Source organism: Cariama cristata, unplaced genomic scaffold (genome assembly GCF_000690535.1).
Source record: "Cariama cristata isolate BGI_N322 unplaced genomic scaffold, ASM69053v1 scaffold23625, whole genome shotgun sequence".
NCBI classification, from domain to species: domain Eukaryota; kingdom Metazoa; phylum Chordata; class Aves; order Cariamiformes; family Cariamidae; genus Cariama; species Cariama cristata.
This window is the reverse complement of record NW_009618456.1, coordinates 10,831-22,535: the sequence shown is the minus strand read 5'-3', so window position 1 is coordinate 22,535 and position 11,705 is coordinate 10,831. Positions and strand designations below refer to the sequence as shown.

Below are 11,705 nucleotides of genomic sequence, written 5' to 3'. Positions count from 1 at the left end.
AGGATGGCCTCGTCGTCGGGCAACGACGACGACCTCACCATCCCCAGGGCTGCCATCAACAAGATGATCAAAGAAACGCTCCCCAACGTCCGCGTGGCAAATGACGCCCGGGAGCTGGTGGTAAACTGCTGCACTGAATTCATCCACCTCATTTCCTCTGAGGCCAACGAGATCTGCAACAAATCGGAGAAGAAAACCATCTCCCCAGAGCATGTCATACAAGGTAAGCTTCCGGAGGCAGTGTGCTTCTGCCCGGTGAGCCATGGGTCATTCAGCCTTTGAGCCACTTCTGTCCCGTTGCGACTTCTTTCTCTATGGTTTCTTGTAGCTATATAAAAGACAAAAGGTAGGAGTCTCTTAAGGGTCTGGAGGAAAAGTATGTGTTGTCTGGCTTGTCAGTCACATCGCAAGGGAAGGTTGTCTTTGTGTGGTTAGAGCTACTCTTCACTGTGCTCAGGACCAGCTCTCATTTGGTGGTTCGGAGAAGTCTGTGATGCTTTGAGTGAAGTCACCAAATTAATTTGTCTTTTTCGTACCTGTGAAACAACGTCTGCTTTTTCAGAAGGTTATGCAGATTTCTTTTACAGCATGTTTTAAGATATTGAATTTATTAAGTGTCTTTCTAGTTGGAGACTGATAAAAGATGTATGACTGAGTCTGTGGAGCCCAGGCTTTAATCCAGAGTCGTCCTGTCTGAATCCTATAAAGAGTAAAATACTCTTCTAGAGCTATCCTTGGAGTCTGATTGTTTAACTTTAAGTACTTGTATCTGTTGTAGAATGCATTTAAACGTGACCTATTATCTTTTTCTGCTGTTGACTTCCACTTCCCCATGCTTGAATAAAAGGGGAGTTCTCTCTATGTGTCTCATTTGCTTTTCTGTAAATTCTGCCACAAACAGGGATTTTCCTTGCCTCATCCTTAAGTCTGCAACAGGCATCTTTTGTCAGGAATCATTTACTTTGCTGCTTAAGCAAAGGTTGTTGATACTACTGCCTGTTGCAAACAAATTTATAGCAGTAATAGTGACAGAGTACTTTGCTGCCTGGTAGAGATATTAACAGTAGCATTTGCAATAGAGCTGTTTTCAGGAGTGTGATGGTATCAAGGTAGTTAAAAAAAAGTTGTAGGTTTTTGGTAATGATTCTGTGTTTGAAACAACAACAAAAATTCCTTTGGATTATATCAACTTGCTTACAGAGGAGTTTCAAGTACTTGGCTGGATTATGAACAGCAAAAGAAAATATGTAGCATGTATGATCTTTACTATTAAATAAAATACACGTAAAGTTTAGCAAAGCAACTCCCATCACAGAAGCTCAGGGTGTAAAGAGTAAAACTTGTGCTTGCAGGTAGAAGCATATTTTGAGTATGATACTTCTTAATATGTGGATAGTTTTTTCAAGTGACCACCAAAACCTTTGAGCTCAGTTCTTAACACAGGAATAGACATGATCTTTAAGACTGCGGACAATAAAGAATTCATGTATGAAAGTATTTTTTGCCAGTAGTGGTGGTCCTTAGAAAAGATATCACTATTGCTGCCCTAGGGTTAGTCTGGGTTTTTTGGAAAACAAATTGAAATTATAATGGCTGTGTTGTATATACACACATGTGCATGTCATCAGCAGGTGGTCCCAAACCAAGTATTTCACTGGGTTCTAGTCTTTGTGTTACCAGATTTTAGAGTTAGGAAAAATTATTTTCAAGTTAGATGTGTACATCTTAATCAAATACTGCTAAGGAAGACTTTGGAGATGTATCCATTTTTGTAATGCTCCAGTGATGGAAGTTGTTATTCCTGGATTTTGTGCTGTTCTTATCTTTAGGGAGGTGTATGTGCTGTTAGCTTCTTCCAGATGCAGGTCAGTTGGCAGATGATCCCTCTGTGAGGTAGGAGGGTTTAGATCCCTAGTTTTGGAAACGGTGATTATGTGTGTATAGGTACGGTATTTCAGCATTTTCATCCATCTTCATACATTCTAGATACTTGCTGTTTTGACTGCCTCTTAATGTAGCTCCAGGACAATGATGCTAACAAATTAAGTGAGATATATTTGTGTGGTCATCTGGTTATCTTGCTTCTTTTGAGTGTTTAATCCAGTTCATGTAGAAGTAAAATGATACTAATGGCCATCACATCACACCTGGTCCAGTCTAAACACAGGGTGTTTCCAAGAGGAGCCTTTTTGTACCCTCTCCAGAGCTGGATATGGCAATTGCTGATACAACTGACCCTGTGGCTTTTTGAGAATCTAAGGGGGAACACAGTTTTCTGTCAGGTGAGTTTGCTGATCTGACTGTTCCTGTAAACAAGAAGTTACTAAATTGGAAGTAAGGAGCAGGAAGAGTGTTTCAGTGGGAAGAGGAAAGAGGCATTCTGCAGTTGGTGCTGTATGGGATGTATTGGAGGTAACGTGAAATTGCACACATCACTGTGCTTATGTGTTTGGCTGCAGGAGTGCTTAAGACACCCCTTCCTTTGCTGCACTATTAAAATGATTATGTGGCCACATGCTGAGCTACCACTGGGTTATGCTTCAGATAGATGAAGTCCCTACCGTGTTTCATTGTGTGGTAGCGCCAGCACTTGACTTCTTGCATCCCATGAGAGATCTGATTTGATAGGTGTACTTGGACAATGCTAAGCACTCACTACTAGCAATAAAACACAAAACAGCTTCTCTGGAGAGAACCCAAAGGCATCGAGGCTGTGTAATAGTGGTAAGTGGAGATAGTCTCCATGTTTATTGTTGAATCCCACCAACAGGAAGCCAGCTGTGAGTCTGAGACTAATAAGCAAATGAATATCCTTCCATCCTGGAACAGAAAATAGCCTTATTTGATAGTTACGTCAGTTGTGATGAAGCAGGCTTTTTATGAGAATTTGAAGTTCCATTGAATTCTGAAAATGGTGAGATGTTAAATCACCATTTTATGAAGTTGATTACTTTGATTAGTTGGTGCACATAGAACTGTTGTGCAGTAAGGTGGGCTGTGGATTGATGGCAAATCCTGTAGCTTCTTTTCATGGGCTGTTAGGATACTGGCAGTGTTTACATTAGCATTTAATGTTAAAAAAAACCCAAGCAGCTGTTAATGTTTGGGATTTTGTTTTGGGAGTTATTTTTCTTTGAAAGGAGCATAAAAAGTTAAATCTCAGATACGAATGACCTGATTGTATAAAAAAACTCAAATGTAGAACTAATTATGCTTAACTGATTAGTCCGAGATCTGCACCTTCATGTAGCCTTTCAGAGTGGGAGGAAACTGGGGAAAGGATAGCTGTGATTTGGTGTTTGTAAATGAGATGTGTCTGTCCCATCGCCCCACCCCCCAAAAAAAGATGCTGTGTTTTGGGATTCAGTTATTTAAATTTGATGTGATCATTCTAACCTCACTAAGATACTGAATTTTCAGCAATATGAGTAGACATGTAGATTTCAGACTCAAGAAATAGAAAGACTCTGAGTTTTGGTGAAACAGTAACTCTGCTAAAGTAGTAATCACTTGTCTCATGTTTTAGCGCCCTGCTCCTATAAAGGGATTCATATTCCTTCCATGCATGTGTTCTGTAAAGCCTTGATGTGTTTCAAGAAGATAGTGAATTTCTTAAGTTGTTTCACAGCCAGCAGAATTTTGATGCACTAGACCTATGGTGATATATGGTTCTTCATAGCTTTATTATGTTGAACAGTTGTACAAATCTGTCTTGGTTATATAATATGTTTTCTTTGGGATTTTTTTTTTGTGTGATATATTCAATTCATAACTATGGGTTCTTTTCATTAATTTATTTTCCTTGAAGAGCCACTTAAAATTTCTGTAAAAACACATCTTGCAGTTGACTTCAGATTGGGCAGTTGTTCACATTCTGGTGCAGCAGATTGCCAGCACTGATCACTGTGAATGTTCTTTTGACAAACAGCTATGTTTTTGCTTTGATGGTTTGTCTTAGTGATGTTAGACTTGTAGAGTTCTTTAAAATTTTAACTTTGGTTTAAAAAAAGACTTTAGTTTACTGTATATACTGTTTACATTTTAAAATTGAATGAGTTCTTAAATATTTATAGGCTGCTTAGATAACCAGTTCTGGACTATGAGACATAGATTTGCCTCCCGCTCAGCCTGTCTGCTGAGGTTGGATTAAACAAGTTTCTGAAGGTTTTTGGAAATTCATGTAGAAACTGTGGGCTAACTGAAAAAAGTTTTTCTGGTGTCTGTGTGTGGGCTGAGGCTGAACTGGTATACTGTTTCTGAAGTAATTTGGTTATGTCTAAATCAGTGTGTCTTTTAATTTTTTTTTTTTAAGAAATAAGTATTATATAAATTCATTTGCCAAATATTATGTGTTAAAGGAATGGTAGTCCTGCATGACTAGACAGCCACACTGTACTGCCCTGTAGAAGACAGTATGTTGCCTCCTTGAGTACAGATTGGAAACTGAAAACTTACAGAATGCCTTTGGGTTATTGTTTAGGTGTATGATACAATGGCATGCTGCCATAATTATGGTTAGGAAAAGGTTGCTTACAAAATTAATGCTAGAATATAGTCTGAGTTAGTATAACTAAGAGCTTGTTTATAACAAGTTGTTGATCATTGTTGTGCAGTTTATTTTAGTGCTATTTCTTGAATAGCTTGTGATATAAAGTTGAAATAAAGGTTAAAACAACTATCATTCTGTAAAGAACACTCTGATTTGTGTAAATACAGGAAATGAACGACGTGTTTTATTAAACTGAGGCTTGTTTCTAGTATAATTGGTGTTTATGTAATATTTCTAGCATATTCTGTAATAGGTTTGCCTTTGGGGTGTGTGTATGTGTGGAGGCATATCGTAGTAAATAGCATCAGGAAGCAGTGTGCCTTTTGTCACATGGTCTACCTGGGTTTTTATAACCCTTCCTGTTACTTTTGCATTCTTTAAAAAAAACTGTTGTTGCAGGATATAGCTTATTTCAGATTTCTTTGGGCAGATAAAATTCCAGGATTTTAGTTTCTGAATACATTTTCATGTGGAGATAAATAAAAGGGTTGCTATTGAGAAATAAAACCCTAAAGAGTTTGTACATAATTATATAACTTTATATGTGTGAACTATGCATTTTTTAGCTTCTTGGCACTTGAAATATGAATTTAGGTATTAAAAAGGAAAAGCTAAAATTCATAGGTCTAGGATTATATTAATTATTTCTGCCTTAATGAAGGATCTGTGATCATTTTACAGACATTGATTTTGCTCTGTTATAGGTTGCTAATTTACCTTCTACTGAAGACTTCCAACAAAACTGGAAAGATAAAATTCCTGAGAGGTTAAAGGTTAACAATTCAGATCGGAAGGACTTCTTAGTTGTATAAATTCTGCTTAGTACTGATATATAGCATTGATATATAGCAGATGGGAGAAAGATGCCTTTTGATGAATAATTCCTGTCTCTAGCAAAATGTATGTGAAAGCCCTGAATCTTTTGCAAGTGCAGGCTTTGGTTGTACTTGACAAACCTTAATTTTTCTAGCCTGAAAACATGTACTCTTAAAAGGCATAGGAGAAGAGACAGGGAAAATAGCTGTCAGATCTTATGAACACAGACTTTCATCACCAGATGATAGAAAATTGATCAAACTTTTTACTTTGCTTATTTAAAAGATTTTAAAATAAAAAAGTGATATCTATTATCAAAAGCTTTGTGAAAGATAAGCAATGTGTTTCTTTCTTTCTAGCACTAGAAAGTTTGGGGTTTGGCTCCTATATCAGTGAAGTAAAAGAAGTCTTACAAGAATGCAAAACAGTAGCACTAAAGAGAAGAAAGGCTAGTTCACGCTGGCATTCCAGAAGAAGAGCTTCTAAGGCAGCAACAGGAACTATTTGCAAAAGTAAGTGAAGCAATACCTGTACTGATGAGGTTGGAATAATTAATGCTGCAGATCTAGTGACACAAAAACATGTGCACACCTCAAGAAGTATCCCCTTCCTTGTGAATTGCTGTGGCATCCAAGATGCTATTGACCTTGGCCTATTTGAATTGAGGAAGGTAAAGTCAACAAATAAGATACTGCTACTTGTTACTTCTGTGATTTGACATATAGGACTTTTTATACAAACAAGTTTTATAGTCTAGGTTTAGAAAGCATATTTTTTTCCTGCTACTTAGGTATTTCCATTCTACTGTAGAGAATACATTAATAATTACTTGGCTGAGGAAACATAAGAATGACAGCTGGTATTCTAGGAAATTACCAATTTTGATGCATTAAAAAGTGAAAATATCTTTTCTGTTTCTGGTCATCGGTGCACAAACATTATTTCTGAGGCTTTGAAAGAAACATTTAATGGTTCAAAATTTCTAATTTGCCCTTTCTCATCTTCCTTTACTCTTGGCAAGACCCTAATTGAGTGAATTCATGCATAAATTTTTAAAGAGGCAATTCAGCATAGGAAGAGCATTTGCTTGCAAATACTGTGTGCGCACATACACACATACTCTCTCACTTGCCTGCATCCCAGCCTTCTCCCCTCCCAGCTTTCCCAGATAGTCTGTGAATATCTCCAAGTTTAAATGACTAACAGCCAATTTTATTTACTTATCTTTCTACACCACTTTCTCTTTACTATTCTCTTAGTTTGACAAGATGACCATTCTCTGAACTAAATGGTGTGAAAATTGTCTTGGATTTCTCTTTCCTCTTACTCAATGCATGAGTCTTATTTTCTCGATTTGCTTACTTTAATTTGCTCTGGTGAAAATGCTTGTTCAGTTATGTGTTATCATGTCTGATTACTGCGACCTTCTCTCCCCTTTGCTATACTTACATCTTGCCGAAACAATAACTGTTGTTTTTCATATTACAGCATGTCAACTATTTTAATATTAACTGCATGATGAATTTTAAGGCATTTAAAATTTCAGCATACCATGTAGCTATTGTCAGCATAAGTTATGATAAATTCATGTGTACCTAACTTTTGACTGTACTAACTAACATTAGAAAGACCAATATGGCTGCTTCTGGATTAAGGGTAAGATTTACAAATAAAAGTTTGATAGCTGTTTTTTACTTACTGTTTTGTTCAAATAACGTTTTATTTTGTTTACAAAATAAAAAAACAGCAAAAATAAGGTATGTTAAGGGAGTACTAGCTCCTGAGTAACATTAAATAAAAATATTTTAAAATGCTGAAACCATGGTCACCTTATGTAAGCCACACCTTATCTAAGGAATGACCCCTTTTTAAATTCTGTACGACTGTGCCTTACTTTCTAAATTAAGGCAATGCATGCAAATTTGACAAGATTGTATGAATGATTATTTTAAAATAATGTTTGGTAATATGGAAGATCTTTGCTTAGATTCAAAGATGGCAGCCTTGTTTTTCAAAAATACTAGTTGTGATATGCTCTTGGAGCTACGATATTTATTCTTAAAAATAGTTACACAAGTGCATGTTTGTTTATTTGTGCTAATCTTAACATTCTAGGGCATGACACTAATGCTGACTTCTTGCTCTAGTTTTAAAATACTTCCCTGTTAATGTTATTAATGTTTGATGCTTATAACTTGGATGATTGTAAATATTTGAAGTCAGGGGAATCGCTTATTCCGATGTTCATGCACGTCTGTAATACAGTTTCTGTGCAAGACAAGGGCTTTAACAGATTTGGGGTTTTTTTGAGGCTTCCTCACTAAAGTTCAGCTGTGCAATAAATGAGTTAAGTTTACCAGATGCTTACAAAGCTTCTTAGTCAATACAATTCAATGGAATTTTTCTCTTTTTTTTTTTTTTCCATTTCTGAAATGGCTAAGTGATGTCATTATAAATACAGCAGTGAGGGTAGGCGGTGACAAAATGATCCATCCACTGTGAAGTGCTGAGCCTCTGATTCGTGGTGCATGCATGTGTATCACCTTGTTGGGTATACAGTAAACTTAATTGTAGCATGGTCAGTAGGGAGCCTTATTGTTATCTTGTGTGTGATAAATATTTATGCTTCTCTTATGTGCACAGGTGCTGCTGTCTTCCTTTGTTTAAAACTTCACAATGTCTTAAACTGTTTTCCAACCCTTGTAACTTAACTACTATTTGAAGTTTGAAATACTGAAAAGTCTTCATTGACTCTGTAAAAGTATTTTCTTTTAATGCTTGAAAAGACCGAGGAAATGTGACGCTTCATGTCATAAGGGAAGACTGCCATTTTTTCACTTTGCTAAGGAGATAAACTAGTCTTTATCATTTTCCAAAGCATCATCTTTTGGTATCTTGATGATTGCAAGACTGAAATCTGTTGATCATTTGGAAAAAAAAAATAGGAAAATTCAGTAAGTGCAATGGGATGAGAAAGGAAATCATTACAGTCTTAGTGATGACTTGTAAAAGTAGAAAAGTAAAGAAGACTGGAGATTTTTAATTTTAAGAACTTTTTCCTAATGTTAACTCAAAATAGAAATTGAAGTTTTAACTTTAACACAATTGATTAGTATATTGTTGAAATCAACAGTAGTTGCTGAAAAACAAGTGAAAACCCTGGATAGCAAATTGAGAGGTCACCAGTTGAACTATTTGAAATGTTTTGTTAGGATGTCTTGTACCTGTCAGTAAAGGACTGTACCTTTCTGTAGCAAAGCCATCTTCAATCTGCATACCTGAATTTGAGAAGACCTTACATTGCTCTGTTTTCCAGAGATTGCTTAACAAAGTAAGATAATGGCTTACTTTATGTTTTTGTAATAATGTGTGCCTTTGTGGTATAATTGGATGATTTCATAATTGCAAGTTTTAGTATCTGTAATCAACGAAGTAGGGCTGTTCTCATCTCTGAACTGTGATTAAATGTTAAGGTCCCTTGAAATTGAAGCCTAAAATTTGCCTTGCTTTGCCTTACTTAATTTTTCTATTAGGAAGTGGTTCAGCACAATCCTTACAACGGAATTTAAGTATGCTAGCGCCTGCCTCTTGTTTTTGTAACTGTAAATCCTCCAAATGGTGGCCTTTTCAGAGGAAGAGAGAATATAGCTAAACATCTTGGTACAAATAATTAAGGTACTTCTAGGTGTGTTTTTATATGTGCAATTAATACAAGTTATACAAAAGGAATCTGCAGGTGCAGATAACTGCTTTTAAAGATAAGGTGCTCTAGAGATTCTCCACAAGCTGTGTATGACCGTAACAATTAAATTCATGTCTTTAGGCTAGACAACAGCAAGCAGAACTGGCGCAGCAGGAGTGGCTACAGATGCAACAAGCAGCTCAACAGGCACAGCTTGCTGCTGCCTCAGCCAGCGCATCCAATCAGGCAGGATCCTCTCAGGATGAAGATGATGAAGATGATATCTGAAATTCACCAGCTGAGTTTGTCTTTACTAAGAAATATTTTTCCTGCACAATGAAAACAGTGAAATGAATGCTTACATGTAAGTTTGTATGCATCATGGACTGGCAATTGGTATTCTAGGGATGTCTGCTGTTGTGTGCTGTACATGTATAAACTGTCTTTTTTTGAACTCTTGAAGATTTAAGGTTCAGTATCATATCAACTTTGGATTTTTAATGGTGTATATGGAAATTTTAGATAGCAGTGCGTCATTTATTTGATCAATAAACAGTGTTACAATAAACGACGAGTTTATAAAATATAGTGAGATTTATACAAAAGGCTCTAAATCCACATTTGCATTTCTTCCCTTTTAACTAAACTATAAAATCTTACTTAGAATTTTTAATTGTTTTTTGGGGAGTGGTACAGTAGGCGTAATATGTTAACGGGAAAAAAGCAGAGTTCAGCATAGTAGAGTCTGAATTCTTAGTTCTTTTTAAAATGAGGATGTATATGGCAATAAATATTATATATGCTCAAATACCACACTTGTTAAAATTTGAAAATTATACACTTTCACCAAACTAGGAAAAGGTGTGTTTAATAGGAGTTGTACAAATTCAGTCATTTTTTTGTATAGGGTGAGAAAAATAAACCCATGGTTTTATTATGACATCCTTTGACAGTCCTAACTGAATATTTCACTTCAAAGACTGCCTGGTTTGAAGAACTAACTCTTCTATTATTTCACTCCAGTTTAATGTTAACTGTTGTTGATGGTATTTTGTAGTCTGGATCTATTAATATTGTTGAAATATAAAGCTGGAACTTGATGAAACAAAATTGGTTTAGTTCCACTGACGTAACTGGGAATGATTAAGTATTCAAGCCTAAGAAGGCAAAAGCTGAAGCTAAAAGCATGCTTGTCATAAAAGAGGGAATTTATTTAACCCTGGTTAGTCATTGTTGTCAGCATAATGCTAACATTCTCCAGACTAGATTGCCACTGGATTACTAAGATACTTTGTTGAAAGATAACATTTTCTTCATTCAAATTGGTTCGTAGGTAAGTCCAGGTTTTTGATAAACTATTCCCCAAGAGTGATCAGCAATACATGGAACAGAAGTGATGTTAGTAGTCCTTTTGATAGTTGATTTGAAAATTCTGTTGATTAATGGATGAGCAGCTGTTCTTTGTGTTGAAATAAAGCACAGTAGTGTCCATTGCTGAGTTTTAATGTGTTACTTGAAGTAATACTGGCATATCTTCTGGTACACTAATCTGAGCAGACTAGAAAAGCCACTTGCATGCTGCTGTAGATGATCCCATAGCTCTCTAACAACGTGGATTGTTTTATTAACTTAGGTCCTCAGCAAGTTGCTCTAGTTAGAATTCGTGAGCAGGGCTGCAGCAGTCTGTTTACGTAAGGATGCAAACAGAGTATGGTGTGCCCACTTTTACTTAAGGATCTGAACAAGGTACAATTGGCATATATTCAGATCTCAGTCACGTAGTGACTTTCCATGTAAATTTGAGAAACATTGAGTTGCATACTGAATAAATGTGGACAGTTTCTTAAATGCATTAATGCAGTGAAAACTCAGAAAAGTATTTGTTTGAATGTTTAAGTTTAAAAAAGAAAAACAAAGCAAAAACCCTTTCATGGATACTATGTGAGATATGTTAGGCAAGGTTTAACTGAGGAAGTGGTTTTCTGTAAAGGTTTAAGTACCAAAGGTAGAAAATCTAGTCTAGTGATACAATGTTAATGTGCAGTGTTGGCTTTTCTAATTTGTACTGTAACACCTTCACACTTTCTATTTTAAATGAGTCTTTTCATTTTAAATACTACTAGGTATATTTTCACACCTTTCTTTTCTGATGCAGAATTCAGGTTAACATTTTACTGCATCTGGTATGTATGGTGTAATATGTTTGGATCCTTGTGACTTTCTTTTGAACGGACATTCTTGTGCTTTTTCATATGCTGTATTCTTCAAGCAATAAAATTCTGATGTGTTTTTATAAAATTGCTTTTTATATTTAATGAATAGTCTGTCTTCTTCATTGCATTTATAAAGTAAGTTAAGACTACTTAAACTCTGCTATTATTTTGACCCACTGAACGCTTCTTGTGACCAAAGTCTTTACAACCTGAGTGCTGTTGGATGGCATTGCTGTTCACTGGGGTTATTAATGCTTGCAAACAATGTTTCTGGGCTTGACTTGCTCTCTCTTCTCTTAGGAATTGCATTTTGCGTATATGCATTTTATAACCTGACCTACTTAACTTGAAAAGTTGGACAAAACCCCTGTAGATCAGGTACAACCTACTGAAATACTTCCAGTTTAAAGTGAAAGATCACAGGCAGAGGCTGGGGAAATAAGAA

General features: G+C 36.0%; 1 protein-coding gene across 1 annotated transcript; it reads left to right on the top strand.

Annotated features, from left to right (window-relative positions):
• The first annotated feature begins 3 nt into the window (after positions 1–3).
• On the top strand, positions 4–11,345 carry DR1 (down-regulator of transcription 1, TBP-binding (negative cofactor 2)). Its single transcript, XM_009700875.1, is given in 4 exon segments — positions 4–223; positions 5,725–5,824; positions 5,826–5,877; positions 9,189–11,345. Coding segments are annotated over 4 exon segments (519 nt in total). The 3' UTR covers positions 9,336–11,345.
• Positions 11,346–11,705: the final 360 nt, after the last annotated feature.